This window comes from Dipodomys merriami, unplaced genomic scaffold, assembly GCF_024711535.1.
Source record: "Dipodomys merriami isolate MVZ:Mamm:240054 unplaced genomic scaffold, mDipMer1.0.p SCAF_7, whole genome shotgun sequence".
Lineage (NCBI taxonomy): Eukaryota > Metazoa > Chordata > Mammalia > Rodentia > Heteromyidae > Dipodomys > Dipodomys merriami.
The window spans coordinates 16,095,610-16,118,542 of NW_027206290.1; the positions used below are offsets into that span (position 1 = coordinate 16,095,610).

A 22,933-nucleotide genomic window follows, 5' to 3' on the forward strand; every position below is an offset into this window, starting at 1 on the left:
GGAGAATTGTAGTATGAAGCTAGCTTTGATTAAAATGTGTGAGACTCTATCTGAAAAAGAGCTAAAGAAAAAACAAAAAAGCTGCAGGCATGTCAAGTGGTCTAGCAAGTACAAGGCCTTGAGTTTCATTACCCCAGTACTACCAAACACCAAAAGACAAAAGATCTCTTAACCAGAAAGTTTAGGTTCCTAATAAAATGAAGAAAGAAAAATGTATTCTGCTTCTGTAAATTATCAGGAATAAGCATTTATTTGCTCTGTTATAAGGAAATCAGAGTTTTTCTTCATTAGGAAACAGGACAGTAGCTCTCATGATCCCTTAAGTGTTATAAAACTGCTTACTAAAGTTCTTTCCAAAGATGTTAGAAGGTAATTTTCTTGTACAATTAAAGAAACATTTGCAGCACGTGCCAGAGTTATAGGTTATACTCAAGACCTCTGTGATGATAACCAAAAGGTCTATTTGCCCCATTAAAAAAAAAAACAAGGCCGGGCGCTGGTGGTTCACGCCTGTAATCCTAGCTACTCAGGAGGCTGAGATCTGAGGATCGTGGTTCAAAGCCAGCCCGGGCAGGAGAGACCGTGAGACTCCTATCTCCAATAAACCACCAGAAAACCGGAAGTGGCGCTGTAGCTCAAGTGGTAGAGCGCTTGCCTTGAGCTGAAGAGCTGAGGGACAGCGCCCAGGCCCAGAGTTCAAGCCCCACGACCGACAAAAAAAAACAAACAAACAACAAAACCTACTTCAGAAGGTAAAAGATTTGAAACCCCCGTTATCCCTGAGCAAGGAAGGAAAGACTCCTGTGTACTTTTACTAGGCAATAGAATCCACTGGTGAAGGAGCTACTTATCTGTGGAACATTCTTGAAGAACTGACATAAACTACAACAGGAATGAGGTGTGCACAGAGGTTTCTTTAGACAGATGTAGTTAGCAGTCTGAGTGGTGGACCTGCCAAGATTCTAAATTTAACTATCCAGCTGCAAAGTTTTTATTTTGACTGTGAGAATATCCTGAGAAGTTGAAGTATCAGGCCCAGGGGAATATCTGATTATTTGAAATGTCAGCAAATTGTGGCAGGAGGAAAACAAAGCATGGGGAACAAAAAGGTAGTAGACAACATGATGGACACAGCTGAAGTTTTGCACTAGATTTTTCTCCTCATTAAGCCAGAGGGCCTCTCACTATTATTTTGTGTTACCCTCACTCTTCTATTAACACTGCAAAATAAAATCAGTAATGTCTCTAACTTATGTTTTGTTTAAAAGAATGAGAGAAAACGTTTAGCTTCTTAATCAAGGAGTACTATATAATCTCAATGTATCTTAATATAATTTATTTAACCCTAAAGCAATTGTGCAATAAGCAAAAAATATATATATAAAAGGAAAACAACGAAGGGTAACTTTTACAGGGGCTGACAGAATCTGTGCAGCATAGCAATGAACCTTCACGTACTTGGAGTCTTGTCTGAAAGGCCATCAAAAACCCAGATCACTGAAAAATCACAAATGTCACCAACAAAAGGAATGTTGATTCAAGTTGAAAAACTTCCCACAGGGCTTCCTTCTTTGAAGGATTTTCAGGATTTTAGAATTTGCTAGCACAGGTTGGCTATCTTTCAATCTATTGATGGCTCTATTCAAGAATGAGAATACCCCACTCTGATGCATTTTAAAATGTACTGGAAGGGGGAAAAAACAAGATAATCTACTGTTCCCTAATATATATATGGCTTAGCACCCAGAGAAAGCCTCTGTCCCCACAGAGAGACTTCCGCGGAGGGTTAAGCTTCATGAAATGAGGCGTAATCTTTCATTTTCAAGACAGGCCTTTTCTTGCAAGGTCTTTTAGAGGAAGAAGTTCCACTTGGATTCTAATTCACATCCCTGTGAGCTCAGCTTCCTGAAACATTACACGTGCCGGGTTCTAGGGTTTCCCTTACCAGCAGTGGGATTCACTATTTCACAGCCACCAGAATCGCACATACACTATTAACATGATGAAAAACACAGCCACGGCTGCAAGTTTGGCGTAAGTGGAACGCATGTTCAAGTACTTCGCATCCTGCCGGTACTTTTTGGAAAGGCTGGACAAATTGTTTGCCTTAGAATCCAATGCTGTCAGAAAGGAGAAAGAAGAACATTAATTAGTTCCTGGGAAGGATTTTTATCAAAACTATAAAGGCATCAAAACAACCAAAATGATCAGCAAGGTAACAACCTACCTTGATACTGAAATGATCACTTTTTTGTTGTGGTAGGGTTTTGAACTCAGGGCCTGGACACTGTTCCTGAGATTTTTCACTCAAGGTTAGCACTCTACCACTTTAAGCCACAGCTCCACTTCTGTTTTTTGAGTGACTAATTGAGATAAGAGTCTCAAGGGGACTTTTTTTTTTGTCTGGGATGGCTTTGAACCACGATCCTCAGGTATCAGCCTCCTGAGTAATTAGGATTACAGGAATGAGCCACCAGCACCTGGCTTAATCTATCGTTTTTTTAAGGGTAAAAGTTGCTTATACAACTCAAGCACATTTAAAAATTAAGTCTACTCTTAAGGCTGTATTAGAAGACCAGGCTTTGATCTCAGATTCTTTGGCTCAGATATCAACTGCAACAACCATGTGATATTGGTCAAGTCATTGAACTTTTCTCAATTTCTGATTTTAAAAAAAGCTAGTACTGGGACTTTAACTCAGAGCTTGGGTGTTCTGTCCCTTAGATTTTTCATTCAAGGCTGGTGTTCTACCACTAGATCCACACCACACTTCCAGGTTTTTGGTAGTTAATTGGAGATAAGAGTCTCATGGACTTTCCTGAATTGGCTGGCTTTGAACTGTGATCCTCAGATCTCATCTCCTGAATAGCTAGGATTTTCAAGCCTGAGCCATTGGCACCTGGCTGATATTTTTCTAATAGCTAGTACTATTTTTATAATCTTTAGGTGAAGTCATATTGTAGCATACTTTAAAACACTAGAGCCCATTTAAGACTCAGATAAACTTCAATAGTGATTGTTACCATTTCTAAGATTTTCTATATAGTAAATATTATAATGTTAAAGTGATCAGAGATTATATATCAGCTGGTTACTCAGGAGGCTGAGAACTAAGGATTGTGGTTCAAAGCCAGTCTAGGCTGGGAAGTCTACAAGATACTTATCTCTAATCACCAAAAGGCTGGGAGGATAGCTGCGGCTCAAGTGGAAGACTGCTAATCTCAAGCACAAAAACTCAGGGGCAGCACCCGGGCCCTGAGTTCAAGTCCTACAAATAGCACAAAATAAAAAGAAAGAAATTATATTTTAACTTACAAAGGAAAGTAATATTGTAACTAAACTATAGCAATAGACTCTAAAATGTAAACACAAAAGCTTAGTGAATTTTAGATTCTATCATTTTCTGCAAAGACTGTCTCCTTCCTATGACATTTGTAATATAGCATCTTCTTAAAACAGCTGAGCACTTAAGAAAAACAGCCAGGGGCTGGGAAGGTGGCTCAGTGGAAAAGCACTTGCCTTGCATGCATGAGGCCCTGGGTTCGATTCCTCAGCACCACATAAGCAGAAAAAAAAAAGCTGGAAGTGGCGCTGTGGCTCAAGTGATAGAGCGCTAGCCTTGAGCTGAAGAACTGAGGGACAGCACTCAGGCCCAGAGTTCAGGCCCCATGACCGGACCCAAAAAAGAGAAAGAGAGAAAGAGACAGAGAGACAGAGAGAGAGAGAGAGAGAGAGAGAGAGAGAGAGAAAACAGCTAGACAGGCACAGCTAGGTCAGATTAAAATGTAAGGCCTATTTTAATAATGAAAACAAAATTGCAGTTTGACATAAATGAATATGACCCCTCAACTTTCCCCTTATTTTGTAATTTCCAACCTGTTTATCCTGCCTTAAGACAATGCCTCTGGAATATTTGAAGTTGCTTAATAGACTGGTTTTGATTGAGAAATAAAGGATTACCTAATAATACAACTGATCACATATGAAAGTAAAACTCCAGCTAGGCACTGGTGGCTCAAGCCTGAAATCCTAGCTACTCAGGAGGCTGAGATTTGAGGATCACAGTTCAAAGCCAGCCCAGGCAGGAAGTCTGTGAGACTCTTATCGTCAATAAATCACCAGAAAACCAGAAGTGGAGCTGTGGCTCAAATGGTAGAGCGCATGCCTTGAGCTGAAGAGCTGAGAGACAGCACCCAGGCCCAGAGTTCAAGCCTAACAACAACATGTTCATGACCACCACCACCACCACCAACAACAACAACAACAAAAGGGTTGGAAATAAACACCTTGTTCAATCAGCATATCAGAGCATATGAGAGTAGGCTAGATCTTAATTTTTAATTTGTGTGTGTGTGTGTGTGTTCATACTGGGGCTTGAACTCCAGACCTGGGCTCTGTCTCTTAGGCTTTTTCTGCTTAAAGCTGGCACTCTACCACTTAAAGCACAGCTCTCTCACTGGCTTGTTGGTGGTTAAATCTCATGGACTTTCTTGCCTGCGATGGCTTCAAACCTAATCCTCAGATTTCAGTTTCTGAGTAGCTAGGATTACAGGCAAGAGACACCAGCACTTGGCTCTAATCTTTATTTCTGATGATATTGGAGTTTGAACTCAAGAGTCTCATGCTTGATTAGCAGATGCTCTAGTACTTGAACTGTGCCCTTATTCTTCGTATACTTATGTTTTGTTTTGTTTTGGTAGGGTTTTGTTCTTTTTGCTTGGGGTTGGCCTTAAATCCCAACCTCCTCATCTCCTAAGTAAATGAGATTATACACAGGTACCACCATGCCTAACTGGGACCAGGTCTTATTTTATAATCTTAGGATTAGAAAATTTCCAGCAGAAATACCTTGATAAAAATGACATTTTATTTATTTATTTTTTGTCAGGGCCTGGGCGCTTAGCTTCTTTGGCTCAAAGCTAGCACTCACTGTACCACTTGAGCCACAGCGCCACTTCCTGGTTTTTCTGTTTATATGGTACTGAGAAATCGAACTCATGCATGCTAGGCAAGCACTCTACCATACCACTAAGCCACATTTCCAACCCCAAAAATGACATCTTATAGAAACTAATCTGGTAGCAGTAAAGTCTCCTGAGGGAGCTATTGAAGAAACCACTACAGTACTCAACCTCTAAAAATGTTTCCATATGCAACTCACTGTAAATTCTTTTTTTTTTTTTTTACTCAAAACATCATGTATATTTCAGTAAACTTAAAATTTTTTGTCTGATTACTGCCATATATTCTTCCTATCCTGTTATTCCTGAATTTAATTTGCAAAAAGAAGCAGTGGCAAAAAAGATTCCTTAGATTTGCAATAAAATATAGGTAAGGGAAAAATATGTTTACAATTAGAAAATAAAACTTGGCTCTTAGTTGAAACTATTTCTTTGCTCATACTTTAAAATGCAATTTTGTTTGGTGTAATAATTGAAAGGTTACTGCACTTTGCCATGTGTGGTCTTCCAGATTCTTTTGGAATACATATGTTGAGGTGAATTCCATGGTGGTCACATATCCTATAAATCCAATGTTATCTGGCAGATCCTTCTATTCAGCTTTCTGACATCTTATCAAGGATTAGTAGAGGGGCAAGTATTCTTGCCTGATTGGTTTCCACAATGCAGCCATTTAACACCATCTCATCCAAAATGATGTGTACTTTATCCAGATTAAACATTGTATCGAGTTCACTCACTTGGCTGAAATATTCACCTAAAACTTCCACAAAATTGTGGATGAATTCATAAACAGCCATCTCATTCTCAGTGTCATTCACTCCAACCACAATGAAGAGAGCTGCTGCATACTGCCGGTAGATCAGCTTAAAGTCTTTATATTCAATGAAAGAGCACTGTTCACTGGATCGTGACAGACAGCTCTTGATGACCTCTGTCTCCAGAAGGGTCCTCTTATTAATCTCTATATGTTCATAGTACTTAGAAAGTTGGGTCTGCCCTTATTTACCATTAGAAAAAATTTTATCATTTTTTTTCTTGTCAGTGTTTTTCTAAATAGAAGTGAAAAGTTATGACGAGATGGCTGAAATTGGAACCTGTGTCACATGTACTCTTGACGTGCACAAGGAAGAAACAGAAAGATTGAGCAAGAGCTTCCCAGAGAAGAGGCTCTTTACAACGCTATGGAGCAGTGGATGATCCAGAGACACTGGGTGGCCTGGAGGCTGGTGGTCCTGGTGGCGCTGCCCCCGGTGGCCGCTCCGCCTTCCCCACGGAGACTCTCATTGTAATTTCTTTTTTTTTTTTTTTTTTGGGTCCGGTTGTGGGGCCTGAACTCTGGGCCTGGGCGCTGTCCCTCAGCTCTTCAGCTCAAGGCTAGCGCTCCACCACTTGAGCCACAGCACCACTTCCGGCTTTTTTCTTTTTGCTTATGTGGTGCTGAGGAATCGAACCCAGGGCCTCAGGCATTCAAGGCAAGCGCTCTACCACTAAGCCAACTTCCCAGCCCTCTCATTATAAATTTTTAAGACACTAATTGTCTGTGGCATGGACGAGCGTTTACTCTGTTCTAACTCAACAAAATGAAATATGTTAGGAAGAAAAATAAAAAACTAGTATGTTGGAAGCTCTGTATTGTAATCTACTTGTGAGACCCAATCCTTGGCAGTCCAGGGAGAAGGTGACAGCTCCCCAGGTCTAGGCATGAAAGGTCCCTTGGTAAGACACCCTGCTTGCAGGTACCTGAGAGCGCCTCTCCCCGCTGCAGCACTTCCTCAATGTTGGCCACCATGATCCTCTGCACGTCTTGCAGCTCAGTGTTGATGGAACCCAGGTTTCTCCGAGCACGACTGTCAATGTAGAGCTTCTTGGTTTTCTGAATGAAGGTATCTAGAATGATGAAGAGAGCATTAGCATCTTTCCTGTCTATTGGAGTTCTAAGTTGATATCTGGTTCTGCCATTGGTGTCCAAAATCAGCTAACCAATGGGATATCACAATATGGGCTTTTATTTTTTCATTTAAAAATGTAAGATGCAATCAGATAACATTTCAGGAGTAACGTCCTTTGGAGACCTTAGAATTAGAGGTATCTGCTGTCAGATTCATTATAGAAGCCAGGGACCCATGGTTCATGACTGCAATCCTAGCTATTCTGGTGGCTGAGATCTGAGGATCACAGTTTAAAGCCCAGCCTGGGTAGGAAAAGTCCATGAGACTATTATCTCCAATTAACCACCAAAAAGCTGGAAGTGGAGCTGTGGCTCAAGTGATAGAGCACTAACTTTGACATAGTGCCCAGACCTCCAGTACAAGCCCAGTATGAGCTCACGGGAGCACATATGTGTGTGTGTTTGCACACACGCACACACACACACACACCATTACAGAAATTAAGGCCCATTCTTATAGTTCTTTCCTGAAGGCAGAAACTTTCAAACTGTATTTAGAAGACCTTCAGGATTTCATTATTTACTTCTGTATATTCTCTAAGATGTTGGCTACTATCTGTATAGCCTAGTTGTCAAAAGAGTTAATGATCATTAAAAAGCTGAAAAATGTTTGTATTCTTTAAAAATATATTTGCCAGTTATCCCATTCTTAAACTTTAAGTAATGTAAACATGTAATAAGGAATTTCCCAAAGTATCAATATAAAACTGCAGCTTTATCCATCTTTTGCGTACATTTGCATTTCTCAAAGCTGTAAGAATGATAATAAAAAATATTTTTCTGGAAGGGGCGCTGTAGCTCAAGTGGTAGAGCGCTCGCCTTGAGCTGAAGAGCTGAGGGACAGCACCCAGGCCCAGACAAAAAAAAAAAATAATTTTTTTCTTCAGTAGGGAATTGTTTAAATGACATAAATATAAAATGTAAGGACCTACTATGTCTAGCTTTTATCTTGTTTTAGATACTCTAATAAAGGAGTCAATATTGCTTAGTAATCCTAGCTAGTGTTTCCCATTTGTAATCCTCGCTACTCAGGAGGCTGAACTATGAGGAATGAAGTTTGGAGTCGGCCCAGGCAGAAAAGTAAGTGAAACTCTTATCTCTGACTTTAGCAAAATGCTGGAAATAGAGATATGCTTCAAGTGGTAGAGTGCCAGCCTTGACCAGGCCCTGAGTTCAAGCCCCAGTACCAGCATACACACACACCAAAAAAGAGAGAGAGAGAGAAAAAAAGAAGTGAAGGGCCAGAACTTACCAAACTCAATAAAGGAATAAGGTCTAGATACTGTGGGCACCTTCTTCCCATGTTGCTCATCAAATTCTGAGTGCAAATCTTCTAGGTAGGCAAAAGCCAGCTTCTTGGGGAAGGCAGCTTCACACAAAACCAAGTAACACACACCCTGTTCAATGATGTAGCTGAGTGACAAAAGCAAGACAAGAGTGGTTTGAAAGGAACAGTGCCTTGCATCGAAGCAGACTCTCTGTACACATCAACTTTCGAAAATGTCTGGCCTAAACCCCTTGAGCCTGGCTAAATCAGAAATTTCAGACCCCGGTCCTTGGGATCAGAAAGCAAACATTTTCCTATTAATTACAAGTGTATCCCAAAAGGAGTAGGTATACTTATTACAATTGTTTATTCATGATGTAATTCTTTAACCAATATATATCAGTACCTAATGTAAGGTCCGCTCCTGGATGGCTAGCAGACTCTACCCTCCTCGCAGCAAAGTCTCCACCTAGTACCTGTGTTACCTAGGCAACTGGGACACCTGGAAGTGGTCACATCTGAATTTGATGTGGCCATACCTTTCTCCACCCATACCCTAGACAAGGCCTAACCCGGGCCAGACAGCCTCTTTTGCCAGCTGCGTGGAGTACCAACCTTGCCTGGTCCCAGCAGGTCTACTGAATAAACCTACCCCTTACCTGAATACCACATGTGTGGTGCTGTTCTTATTTGGCTACCTCTTTTTAAAAACCTAACACCTAAGAGATTTTCTAGAAAACCAGAGTTGTGGGGTTTCCATTCACCCTTTGAGTCTGTATGAAAAATTACTATGCACATATTAAACCCTGTCTAGCCACAAAGCAAAACAAACTCAAAATTTCTGCAGACCTAAAAGTTGAAAGTTAAATGACATATTTACTGGGTACAGAAAACAGCCATATGTGACCACCAGTGAACCTTGAAAAACTCTGTAATCAGCTGGGAATATTCAACTACTGAACTGACTTCCAGAACTGTGAGCTCTAATATTCTAGGAAATAAGTTAAGATACTTTGTAACTTTTTACTCAAACTATTTTTTAGCTTATATTGACTATACAAAGGGGTTTCATTGTGATATTTCCAAACATGCTCATAATGTATTACATTCAGCTTCTTTAGTATTTTCTTATTTCTTTTTTAAGAGAAATTTTAGTGGTTCTCTCTCTCTCTCTCTCTCTCTCTCTCTCTCTCACACACACACACACACACACACACACACACACACACACACACTCATAAGATTGATGAAGGCCAAAGGGGTTTCATTGTGATATTTCCAAACATGCTCATAATGTATTACATTCAGCTTCTTTAGTATTATTTCTTTTTTAAGAGAAATTTTAGTGGTTCTCTCTCTCTCTCTCTCTCTCTCTCTCTCACACACACACACACACACACACACACACACACACACACACACACACACACTCATAAGATTGATGAAGGCCAGGCATACCAGTAGTACATGCCTGTAATCCTGGCTCCTCAGGATGCTAAGATCCCTTCATCCTTCTCGTAGACACACATGCCCTGTCCATATTTACTGTTTGAGGGGGCTGGACACATAGCTCAGTGGTACAGCACTTGCCCAGTATGCACTGGGGAGAAAAAAAAATCGCCAGGTGTGGTGGTACATGCCTGTAATCCTACCATTAGGGAGTCTGAAGGAGAAGGATCGTGAGTTAGATTGTGAGTTAATATCAATTAAGGGGCTGGGAATGTGCCTTTGTGGTAGAGTGCATATCTAGTAGGTACGAAGACTCTGGGTTCCATCCTTAGCAATAAAAAACAAAGCAAGAAAACAAAATCACTAGTGCTATAGTTATTTGGATGCTTTTGAATTGTTTTGTAGTTTTTTCCCAAATTATAATCTTCACTCATTATTCTTTATGTGGCAAACAAGATGCTAAATAATAAACATGGATCCCCTTTAAATCCTCATAAAACTCCTATAATTGTTTTCTGTCTTCTAGAGTAAAAACTCATGCTTGGGGCTCGGAAGGTAGCTCAGAGGTAGAGTGCATGCCTTGCAAGCATGAGGCCCCGGGTTCAATTCCTCAGCACCACATAAACAGAAAAAGCCGGAATGGCGCTGTGGCTCCAGTGGTAGAGCGCTAGCCTTGAGCTGAAGAGCTGAGGGACAGTGCCCAAACCCAGAGTTCAGGCCCCATGACCGTGCTTATGTGAAGTATTCAACATTACATGTTAATGAATATTTGCACAAGAGAACTAATCTATACATGCGTCTGGCTTCAAGACATTCCTAAAGCAAGAACCTATCTACTATTGTATGATGCACATAATCTATTGGGTATCATTGCAAGCACTCTCAATAAACAAATCAAAGTTTTAGTTTTTTACAATTAAGAACAAGAAAAGTTGCTTCAATGATAAGACTATATTTTTGTAGTTACCTTTACTTAAAAAAAAAAAAAAAAAAAAAAAAAAGCTCGTGGGGCACCAGTAGCTCATTCCTGTAATCCTAGCTCTCAGGAGGCTGAGATGTGAGATTGTGGGTTCACAGCTAGCCTAGGCAACGTAAGCCTGAGAGACTTTTATCTCCAGTTAGGCATGGAAAAGTTGGAAGCAGAGCTGTGGTTCAAGTGGTAGAGTGCCAGCTTTGAGCAACAAAGAGATAGCATCAAGGTCTTGAGTTCAAGCCCCAGTAATGGCCCTCAAATAAGTTAGTATTCGAAAGTGTTCTGTGACCGTATTTCATACTTAAATGACAATGAAGAAATCAGGAATATACGCACTGAAAAGTCATGGCTCCTGCTTCCAAGGTACATCTGGTTGGGGACTGCTCATTCAACTTCCGGAAGAGTTGCTTAGCTTGACTCTGATACTGCTGAAGGTCCCGGCCAGACTGAAAGAAGATATGTTCACTTAAGAATTTGCCACCAAAAAAATAAAAGCTGTTAGTTAGAGCTAATCTGCCCCTCCTTCCAGCCCGAAGCCCCATGCATGAACTAGGAATACACGCTCACTTTCATGGCATAATGTGAATAAGATCCTTCATTTACAGGTTAGGAAGGTTCATTTTAATGAAAGAAAAAAGGGCCTCCCATTAGAACAGAAAGACCCAAGTCCTAGTTCTCAAAAAAGATCACAGAATTCACTAATAAGCAAAAGCCTATAACTCGGTTATACTTAATGCACTGTTCTTCTCACTATTAGGTCAGTAGTCTCCTCCTAAGCCAGTTTACTGGCACAGAATTGCACAGCATGTGCTGGGCCCTGGAGGAAACTCTGAAGTGAAAGAACAATGAAAGCTGGGCACCAGTGTCTCACATCTGTAATTCTAACTACTGAAAAGGCTGAGACCTGAGGATCAAGGTTCAAAGCCAGCTTGGACACAAAAGGCCATGAGGTTCTTACTTCCAATTAACTACCCCAAAGCCAGAAATAGCGCTGTAGTTCAAATAGCAGACTGCTAACCTTGAGCAAAAAGGCCAAGGGACAGCAGCGAGGCCCTAAGTTCAAGCCTCAGTACTGGCATATACATGCATGCATGAGCGCGCACATACAGAGGCACGTGCACATAATGAGCATCATGTTTACAGTGGGATCTCAAGCAGAATTTCCCACAGTATTAACTTACAGAGCATTTAAGCAAAACTAACTGGGTACACCATGACTAAAAACTACATGAACACTATGTTTGCAGCTAGGCAAAAATAAGCAGGGTGGAGACAAAGACTGGCAAGTCAAATATTCTTCATTGTATAAATCAATTTGGTTCTCTACTCTGGCTAGGGAGCCTTACATGAAAATGAATAAAACATTCAAATCGTATACATAATATTTCCCCGAACAATGTATAGATTGTGTGTGTGTGTGTGTGTGTGTGTGTGTGTGTGTGTGTGTTGACCCTGAAGCTTGAACTCAGATCCCAGGCATGGTCCTTTAGCTTTTTGCTCAGTTAGTACTCTACCATTTGAGCCACAGTTCCACCTCTAGCTTTTTGCTGGTTAATTGGAGATAAAGTCTCAGACCTACCTGCATGGGTGGGCTTTGAATTATGATCTTTAGATCTCAGCCTCCTGAATTGCTAGGATTACAGGCATGAGCCACCAGCACCTGGCTTGTTTATAGAGTGCTTACCTAACATGCATGAAGCCCTGGGTTTGATTCCTCAGTACCACATAAGTGGGAAAGGTCAGAAGTGGTGCTGTGGCTCAAGTGGTAGTGTGCTAGCCTTGAGCAAAAGAAGCTCAGGGACAGTATCCAGGTCCTGAGTTCAGTCCTCAGGACTGACCAAAAAAATCAGGGGCTGGGAAGGTGGCTCAGTGGTAGAGCGCTTGCCTTGCATGCTCGAGGCCCTGGGTTCGATTCCTCAGCACCACATAAGCAAAAAGAAAAAAGCCAGAAGTGGCGCTGTGGCTTAAGTGGTAGAGCGCTAGCCTTGAGCTGAAGAGCTGAGGGACAGTGCCCAGGCCGAGTTCAGGCCTCACGACCGGACCCAAAAAAAAAAATAAATCAATAAAATAAAAAAAATCACTCAATGCTTCTAGTGTGAAGTGAGCATTACTGTATTCTCTTCTCTTTAACTCTGTGCAGAGGTGTTAGACCTAACCATGTAGATAGCAAGGATCCCCCAAAGCAAACAATCTGTGGTACAGTTAAACTGCCTTCCTCTCCCGATCATTTAAGGTTGATTACTGTAATCGCTTAAAGAGGAAAATGGTTGGTTCTTGGGCTTGCTGGCTTTTGACCAGTTGAGCTCAGCAGGGATTTGTGCATGGTAAGAGCTTAGCTAAACATTCTTACAAAGGCAAAAGATGATATTTGATAAAAATGAGTTGTTCCACAGTCCTGGGTGATGGCAAGACAAAGCATTGTGGTTGTGTGGGTGATTCCAACTTTGTTCCCCTTACAACACAGGCAAATCCTAAATATACTATTTATTAGTCGACCTTGGGTTTGTTTCACAACTTATCCAGTTATTCTTATCCACTTTATTAGATTCTTATAGATATCACTATACAGAATGATGTGTCCTCAGTGAAGTAGAAAGTGGAGTCAGGCATTAAGTGTTTGGGCAGATTAGCTGACTGGGAACATTTTGCAACTAATGGTAAAAGCAAACTGCCTATCTGTGAAGTAGCAATGATGAATCTAGATCAGTTACAATTCCTCAAACATTTCTGTCTTTCTTTTATGGTTCTGGGTATTGGACCTGGAGCGTTGCACCTGCTAGGCGAGCACTTTGCTGCTGAATTACACCCCAGCCCTCCTTGAGAATGTCTTATAAATTAGTTAGTATTAAATAGCAAGACATCACCTAGATGGTGAGTCCATTACTAAAATTTGTGTGTGTATATGTATGTGTATGTGTGTGCACGCACACATGTGTAAGCCAGTCCTGGGATTTGAACTCAGGGCCTGGGTGCTGTCCCTGACTTTCTTTTGCTCCAGGATAGCACTCTACCATTTGATCCACACCCCCACTTCCAGCTTTTAGGTAGTTAATTGACAGGTCTCATGGACTTACCTGCCTGAGCTAGCTTGGATCTGCAATCCTCGGATCTCAGCCTCTAGTAGTTAAGATTAAGGTGTGAGCCTCTGTTGGCTGAAGTACATCTGGAGCAGGAGCTCTAGAGCCATACAATCTGACTGCAAACCCTCACTCCTTCCCTTGTCACCCTGACTGAGTCCTTGGGCAATTTGACCTCTAAATTGTTGGTAAATAAAATTCTAATCACCTCATAAGGCAACTGTGAAGACTCAATGTGTTAAATTACTTAAAGCGATTAGAGCAGTGTCCAGCAGAAAGCGAGTGGGCCTTGTATTTTCTTTAGATAGTAGTGTTTGAACTCAGGACTGCATTTGTGGGGCTGGTACTCTACATTTAAGCCATGCTTCCGGCCCTCATTTGCCTTTTTCTACTTCCATCTTGCCTTTCTTAGAGTTCACACACCGAGTTGCATGTAACATCCTATGGGTAAATATGCAATAAACAAGAATGAATGAATGATTGTTCATATTATAGAATCCATGAAAATCTCCTACGTTCTCTAATATGGTTGATATAAGGAATGAAATACATTTAACAGCTTAGTACAGTGCCTGGTATGTAGTAAGCACTCTATAAATGTTCTAGGCACCATTATAAGGGCAGAAGTAAGTCTAAGATTCATGGTTTTTTGTTTTGTTTATTCAAAGTTTAGGGCTGGACTCCAGGATGGCTCATGCCTGTAATCCTACCTACACAGGACAATGAGAACTAGTGGTAGAACACCAGCCTTGAACAAGAAGCTAAAGGACAGAGTTCAAGCCCCGATACCAGTACAAACGTACACACACACACACACACACACACACACACACACACACACAAATTTAGGAAAGACTTTGAAAGTATTTTTTGTGTAGTTTCTTTCCTTGTCAATGAATTGAAGCAACTAATTTTGATAGAACAATACCAAATCAATACCAAATTTAAATTTTAAAAAATCAACTAATTTTCCAATAAAGTACCAAGGGAGAGAACAGGAGGTCTAGTAATATTAACATTTCCAAATTTACTTTGTATCCTTTGCCCATGTTAGAACTCAATGCTATAGTTGGAAAACTGACCAGATTCTGTCCCTCTCTACCCTACTGCCACCCCACATGGGAAAAATATTTCTCAAACTATGTGTCCTTCAAGGAAATGTTCCCATGCTATCTCCTTTGCTCAAACTATAGTTCTTGAGCTCACCTAAATAATTTACACTTCTTCAGCAGTGGGTCAAGAAAATTCTTGTCTTTCTCTTTTCTTATGCTACTACTAGAGCTTGGACTTAGGGCCTAGGTGTTGACCCTTAGCTTTTTTGCTCTACCACTTGAGCCACAGCTCTACTTCTAAGCTTTTTAGTGGTTAATTGGACATGAGAGTCTTGTAGACTTTTTCTGCCCAGGTTGGGTTTGTATTGAGATGGATCTCAGCTTTCAGACTACTCTGAAAGATTACAGGCATGAGCCACCATATTGCCCAGCAAGAAAATTCTCAACAAATTGAAAAGAAGTTTCACATTTAAAAACTGACAGTGTTGCTGGGGGCTGGTGACTCAGGTGAGTAATCCCAGCTACTCAGGAGGCTGACACCTGAGCATCTGGTTCCAAGCCAGCCTGGGCAGAAAAGTCCACGAGACTCTTATCTCCAATGAAACTACTCAGAAAAAAGCCAGGAGTGGTGCTATGGTTCAAGTGGTAGAGCACTAGCCTTAAGCAAAAAAGAGTTCAGGGACAGTGCCCAGGACTTGAGTTCAAGCCCCACAATTGGAAAAAAGAATTACAAAGAAAATTCTCAGTGTTTTCTTTTTTTTTTCTTCAGTGTTTTATTTTTCACAGTGTATCTCAACAAAGTCTTGGTTAAGTGGAATAAATAAAATATATTCACTTGCCATAACCTATGACTTTCTTATCTCTTATCACTACTCTCCTAAAAGTGACTGCAAGTATTTTCTGTCAAACTTAAAAAAGCATAAAGCAATCTAGAGAAGTCCCTTTTACTAGTAGCACCTAATATCAAGCTTAGATGTCATTTCTGGGAAATCTTTCTGGATTTTCCCCAATCAACTTAAGTATCTTTGTGTTCAACCACTAAAGTCTTCCTCTGCTATACCGATCCTATTACATCACAATTGCTAGTCATGTGACTTTTCCACTTCACTGAAGCTCCAAGAAGGTAGACACTGTGTCCTCAAATCCCCTGCGCTCTAATGACATGCATACCATCCTGGATGTACTCAGTAGGGTTTCCTCCCACAAACACCATCAAGTAGATGTCCAAAATAGAAATGTGCAAAATGTATTTTTTTTCTAGAGCTTGTCTTTTTTAAGCCATGACCTTTTTTTTTAAGCTATGTAGGCTGCAAAATTAAGTCAAATAAAATTGATCATGTCTTAAAATTTTACATATTGCTAGGAGGAAGCAAGTGGAAGGGAGCAAATGGAGAGAGGAAGACACAAGTCATTATATTCAGTGGACATGTAAAAATGGAAGTATGTAATTCCGAAGGTATGGATGGGATTGGGAAAGATGAGGGAGAACAAGGAAAGGCTGACACTGATGAAGATGCATATAATAATGTAATAATCAGACTTGTTGAACTGGAACTTCTCTGTACAGTTACTTTGGGGGCAAGAAAAAGTCCATAAATCCCATTCTTACCCTTCCTTCTTCTGGGACCTCTTAAGCTTGTTCTAGAAACTTGTCTCATACCAGACAATTTCCTGTAACTCTAAGGCACAAAGCAGTTTCCTACTTCATAGATATATGGAGTTGCAGATGATGTTTTACCCAGTTCAACACAATTTTTCTTAGTACTTATTGGCATAAAACTGTGGTTATAAGAGCTGTGGAGAACACAAAAATGACAGGGCAGATTGCCCACCTAGGTAGGAACAAATTCTGATTACTGAAGGACCAAGAATAAGGCACAAGGAACTGCAGCGCTTTGGTTGCACATAATGAAGTAGGTGGAAATTGGAGATCAGCTGGAAGAAGATAGTGTACTGAACTTTGATAACTGATTACAAGTAAGTAGCCATATTATCTCATCCGCTTTCAAAAGATGTCAGCTAGGTAGGTCAAGGTTCGAGTGCAACACAAAAATGAGGTGAAGAACTTAGGGGTTGATCCGCTCCTTCTTCCCCCAACCACCTCCCCCACCCCGTATTTGACAGGAAGAAAAAAAAAACACTCAAAGTTCTGAATTTTAAGAAAGTACCTTTAAAAAGTCAGGAAACCCTGGTTGATAGCAATTATTATAACAATGATAACAATCCCTTCTCGAGTGTTGTCCTCACCCGGGTAGTTTCTCACCACAAAGGATTGGGGTACTTGGGGAGGGGGGTGGCACAGGTCCCCACGTGATAGGGGCCCTTGAGGGGAGTGTGGCGAGGATTCCCCAAATGACAGGTATACTTGGGGGATGTGGCAAGGGCTCCCACATGACAGGGATTCTCGGGACGTGGTGTGGGCATCCCACTATAGCAGTACTCGGGTGGAGGTGTGGCATGGGCCCCCACACAATGGGAGTATTTCGGGAGGAGGGAAGTGTCCCTCACGATAGGTATACTTGGGGGACGTGGCACGGGAGCCACACGTAATAGGCGTCCTGGGGACGTGGTGCGGGACCCCACAATAGGAGTACTTGGGGTGGGAGGAGTGCCCCCCCCACATAGGATAGGGGTACGTGCGGGCCCTCACATGACATGGGTACCGAGGGTATGTGGGCGGACCCCCACATTGTAGGGGGACTCTGGGAGTGGGGTGGCGCGGGTCCCCCACGTCCGAGCAGGACCCCGGAACTGAGGCCCGCGGGGACGGCGCAGCGCGCGCGGCGCTCACCTGCTCGTCCTCCTGCATGGAGGCGGCCAGCGGGAGCCCGTCCGCCACCCGGGCGATCATGGTCAGCAGCACCATCTTCACGGGCTACAGGGACGCAGCAGTGGCCCAGCGGCCGCGGCGTCGTCTTCGCGTCCTCGGCCGCCACCAGAAGCTCGGCCCCACCTCCGCGCCACACTCCAGCCCCGGTCTCCACTTCCCGCTGAGGTGGCCGGAAGCTGCTTACCGAACGTCCCACTACCGGTCCGCCGCCTCCCGCTGCCCTCCGGGAACCGCAACAACCCGGACCTTAGTTCCGCGGCCCTCCTGGCGACGCCAAGTTCCAAGGCCCCGCCTATCGCGCCTGGCCCCGCCCACATGGGCGGGGAAACCAAAGAATTTCTTCTACTCTGATCCCTTTTGGGGAGAAGGTTGGAGAGTGAGAGTTAGTGGATTCTTTAAATGCAAGGTTTGTGAAACAACTTAAATTCGGACTACATATTTCCATACTTAATGTTCCTATTTTGTAGACAATTATATGTTTTATGTACATAACATTTTCTAAATTATTATATCTCTAGGCACAGATTTTTAAGTCCTTCTGTTTGTTTGTTTATGCTGTATCCCAAGATTGCTTAACAGTATCCAGTAAGAAATCGGTAGAGATTTTTATTTACTTAGGTGCCAGTCAGTACTGGAGCTTGAATTTAGGGCCTTGGTGCTGTCCCTTAGCTCTTTGTTCAAAGCTACCACTCTGCCACTTGAGCCATAGCTGTTTTTGGCTTTCTAGTGGTTAATTCGAGATAAGAGTTTCTCAGACTTTCCTGCTTAGGCTGGCTTCAGACCAACATCCTCACATCGCAGCCTCTTAGAGCAACTACAATTACAGGCATGAACCACACGTGCCAGGTGATTTTGATACGTTTTAGACAACAAAATTGTTTTTCCAGGAAGAGGACTTTAATATTCTTAGTTTCCTCAGAAACCAGGAAAAGGCTAGACTTGTCTGTATCAGACCCCAACTAAGACTTTAGGAACTCTAGTATCTGAGTCACTTTTGCTTTTGATTGGGCAAGGTCAATTGCCCTTTGACCCTGTGAGCAATGAAGGAGTATGAGATAACAGCCAGTGCTGGTATCTCTATGTGGAAGGTTCTCTACCGTTTTACAATATCAAAAACAACAAAGTATCAACAACCATTCTTTCAGAATATTAGAAATTATAAGGTCTTTTGTATATCCTTCATCAGCCTAAAAACTGACAACATCCTTGTGATGAGTAAAATTTAAAAATTTTAGGGCTCAAACTGGGCACTGGTGACTCACCCCTGTAATCCTAGCTACTGAGGAGGCTGAGATCTGAGGATCAAAAGTTTGAAGCTAATCTGGGCAGGGAAGATCAAGACAGACACTCATCTCCAATTAACCACCAAACTGCTGGAAGCCTACCTCACATAGTAGAGTAACAGCTTTGAGAGAAAAAAATCCAAATGGGAATGTGAGGCCCTGAGTTCAAGTCCCCAGACCTGGCACAAACAACAACAACAAAACCCTTAGAGTGTATAACATTTTTAGGAGTGAAAAAAAAATTTTTTTTAACTATAGCAACAACTACCAGCAAATTTTTGGAACTTTATCAAAGAAACGGAGTACAAGGCACATATCAAAATCAACTTACATTAAACTGTTAAACACAGGGTCGGAGTTGATGACAGCTGTCAGATGGATGTAAAGACATTTTTTTACAGGTAGCATCAGAGGAGGTAACAGACGCTTGTATCCATTCAAACAACCCTCAAGTGCCTACTTGTATGCCAGACCCTGAGACAGTAATAAATATTGAAAAATGGTAGTCCCAACATCCTGTGGCCCTATCCATCCCCAGACCAAGCACAGCACTTAGAACTGAGCTCTGTTTATGGCTGATGGGTTGAATTGAAACCTCTCTGCTCAAGTAGGTAAAAATAACTTAGACATTTTAGAAAAAAGATAGTGGCCACTCCTGTCTGAAGAGTGCTGCTGGTGGTGGACATACTAAACTACCCCTAGATCAATATCCTAGCGATAGCTTTAAATGGAACCACCGGATTACAGATTATTCAACAGAGCCCCAGAGCCCCCCAGCCACGCTGCATAAGCTCCGCCCACTACGCCGCCCTCGCTCTCCTCCCCTCTCCTCCCCCCCCCCCCCCCCCGCCCCCGCAGCCAGACTCTACTGCTGGTTAAAAGCTCCTCGCAGTGCCAATTTAGTGAAATCAGGAGTGGTGTGTGTGTGTGTGTGTGTGTGTGTGTGTGTGTGTGTGTGTGTGTGTGTGTGTGTGTGTGTGTGTGTGTGTGTGTGTGTGTGTGTGTGTGTGTGTGTGTGTGTGTGGTGTCTTCGATTTTGTTTTTCGCAGCCTGTGTGTGTGTGTGTGTGTGTGTGTGTGTGGTGTCTTCGATTTTGTTTTTCGCAGCCTGTGTGTGTGTGTGTGTGTGTGTGTGTGTGTGTGGTGTCTTCGATTTTGTTTTTCGCAGCCTGTGTGTGTGTGTGTGTGTGTGTGTGTGTGTGGTGTCTTCGATTTTGTTTTTCGCAGCCTGTGTGTGTGTGTGTGTGGTGTCTTCGATTTTGTTTTTTGCAGCCTGTGTGTGTGTGTGTGTGTGTGTGTGTGTGTGGTGTCTTCGATTTTGTTTTTCGCAGCCTGTGTGTGTGTGTGTGTGTGTGTGTGTGTGTGTGGTGTCTTCGATTTTGTTTTTCGCAGCCTGTGTGTGTGTGTGTGTGTGTGTGTGTGTGTGTGTGGTGTCTTCGATTTTGTTTTTCGCAGCCTGTAATTTGATCCTCGTAGCTGAAATGGAAGAGTTGGAAGAGGGCAAAATAGAAGAGAACAGGCTTCTTAATTTCTGATTCCTCCCATCTCAGCCTCAGAAATGCTGGGATTACAGATGGACACCACCACGCTCAGCCTGATACTACTTTTTATACTCTTCAACCCGGTGTCAAGTGGTTAACGCCTGTAATCCTAGCTGCTCAGGAGGCTGAGATCTGAGATTCATGGTTTCTTTGAACCAGCCCCGGCAGGAAAGTCTGTGAGGCTCTTATCTCTAATAAACTACTCAGAAAAAGCTGGATGTGGTGCAGTGGCTCAGAGTGGTAGAACTCTAGACTTGAGCAAAAGAAGCTCAGAGACAGAGCCCAGGTCTAGAGTTCAAGTCCCAGGAAGAGTTGTTTTTTTTTTTTTTTTTAAAAGAAAAGTATGATCAAAGAATGTGAATTTCCATCTGAGCCCACCCAAATACCTTGCTAATGTTTCATTCTGGAACAGAGCAGACTTCATCCATTTAGGTGAAAGCAGGAGGCCTTCTCCAAGTGAGCAGGCAGGCTCTTTACTGCAAGGCAGACAGCAAACCAGAAGGCACCTGCTCTGAGCCTAGCATCTTCTCAAAATGGTCAACCATCACTGGCAGACTTCTTCTTTCCTTTTAGTATTTAAATAAATAGAAGTTTATAAGCAAATACCATTTAAATTATTAGAATTAAGAGCATATGATAGTATTAAAACACATTATGAAAACAAAAGCAAAAACAAAAAACACATTATGAATGCCATTTAAATGACTAATATACCATATAAATTATATCATGCATTAATATCATATATAAGGAATGTTATTTACAAATGATAGTTTTAGATCATTTATGAATAATTTATCTATTTGTGATTACTTTTATCTCATTAAATTTTATTGTTATTATAAAGATGATATACAGAAGGGTTACAGTTTATATAAGTCAGGTGATGAGTACATTTCTTCTTGGACAATGTCACCCCTTCCTTTGCTGTCTCCCAATTTTTCCCTCCTGACCCTGCCCACAAGTTGTATTTTCAACATAGTGTCTAGTAGATGCCACTGCTGCATTTGTTCACCCTTTTTCTCTCCTCTTCTATGCCCCTTTTACCCTCCCAAAGACAGATAAATGAACAAACAAGACACAAAGAACAGAAAACAGTAAAAACCCTCTTGTTTCCTGGAGTTCATTTCAATAAATATTATTTTATATGATCAAAGGCACATAGGCATTGCACTTTGTGTTCCTCTCCTACTCGTATCCTCCTTTGGTCTCACTGTGTGTAAATACTGGGAGACTTAAGATTTCAATGAGGAAGGAAACAGAACAGCTGAGTACAGAAGACAACCTAAGTCCTATCAGGAGACAGAAGCCATGTTAACTGCTTTTCCTCCTGGGATGTTGCCAATTGTTGTAGGGACCTCAAAATCCAGCTGTTCTTTCCCTGCCAGCCTTTACAGGGGAAGAGGTTTGAGCATGCTACATTACTGGGGCTTGAGCTCAGGTTCTGGACACTCAGAGCTGGCACTCTACCATTTGAACCACACCTCTACTTCCAGCTTTTTGCTGGTTGATAAGAGATCAGAGTCTGATGGACTATCCCGCCTAGAGTGGCTTTGAACCTTGATCCTCAGATCTCAGCCTCTTGAGTAGCTAGGATTACAGGCCTGACCATCTGTGCCCAGTTTGGAGCTGACTATTATGCATTTCATATGGCATTCAACTTGAATTTTATAACAAACAAAAGTTATTTTGGTATTTTAATGTTCTGTGGTGGGTATGGTACAGGTTTTTCTTGGTAGCTACCGTTTTTTGTTGCCATTAATGATAAGATCCTGTCTAAAATTACTGAAATTGTGAATTGGGTTCTTGGCGAGTCTTACATCATTGCAAAACTTGGGCTGGGAAAGTGGCTCAGTGGTAGAGCACTTGCCTTGCATGCATAAGGCCCTGGGTTTGATTCCTCAGCACCACATAAACTTTAGAAAAGGCCGGAAGTGGTGCTGTGGCTCAAGTGGTAGAGTACTAGCCTTGAGCTGAAGAGCTGAGGGGACAGCACCCAGGCCCAGAGTTCAAGCCCCAGGACAGACCCACAAAAACAAAAAACAAACATCATTGCAAAACTTTTTTCAATATGCTCTATGAATCGCTGTTGAGAAAAGTTAAAATACTGATATTGATAGAACAAGACCCAACTGAGCCTCTAGAATACTCCAAGGTGTTTTTACCCAGGTGCGGGTAGCCCGCTCCTGTAATTCTAGCTACTCAGGAGGCTGAGATGTGAGGATCGCAGAAAGCAGCCAGCTTGTGCTGAAAACTCTATGAGACCTGTTTCTCCAATTTTACCAGCAAAATTCTGGAAGGGAAGGTATGGCTCAAGTGTTAGACAACCAGCATGGAGCAGAAAAAAAAAAAGCCGGGGAAGAGCAGAAATCCTTGAGTTCAAGCCCCAGTATGGGCACAAAAAGAGAAAAAGGAAAAAAAAGAGAGAGAGCAAGGTGATATTGGAGTGGCATCTGAGAGTCAAAAGACCTCCAGGTTGAGCGCAGGGCTGGGGAGGGAAGGGACGGCGACGGCCGCTGCGGGGCGGCGGGGTGCTTGGAGGAGGGGGAC

The 22,933-nt window shown here is 42.1% G+C and overlaps 1 protein-coding gene and 1 pseudogene across 1 annotated transcript; both read right to left on the minus strand.

Annotated features, from left to right (window-relative positions):
- Positions 1-222: 222 nt before the first annotated feature.
- On the minus strand, positions 223-17,699 carry Sec22b (SEC22 homolog B, vesicle trafficking protein). The gene is made up of 5 exons (XM_070007532.1): positions 17,522-17,699; positions 10,938-11,047; positions 8,165-8,325; positions 6,705-6,851; positions 223-2,120 (listed from the first exon to the last, which is right to left on the minus strand). The coding sequence occupies exons 1-5, from the start codon at positions 17,594-17,596 to the stop codon at positions 1,966-1,968; spliced, it is 648 nt and encodes a 215-aa protein (XP_069863633.1). The 5' UTR covers positions 17,597-17,699; the 3' UTR covers positions 223-1,965.
- On the minus strand, positions 4,967-6,669 carry LOC138817149 (AP-4 complex subunit sigma-1 pseudogene; annotated as a pseudogene).
- Positions 17,700-22,933: the final 5,234 nt, after the last annotated feature.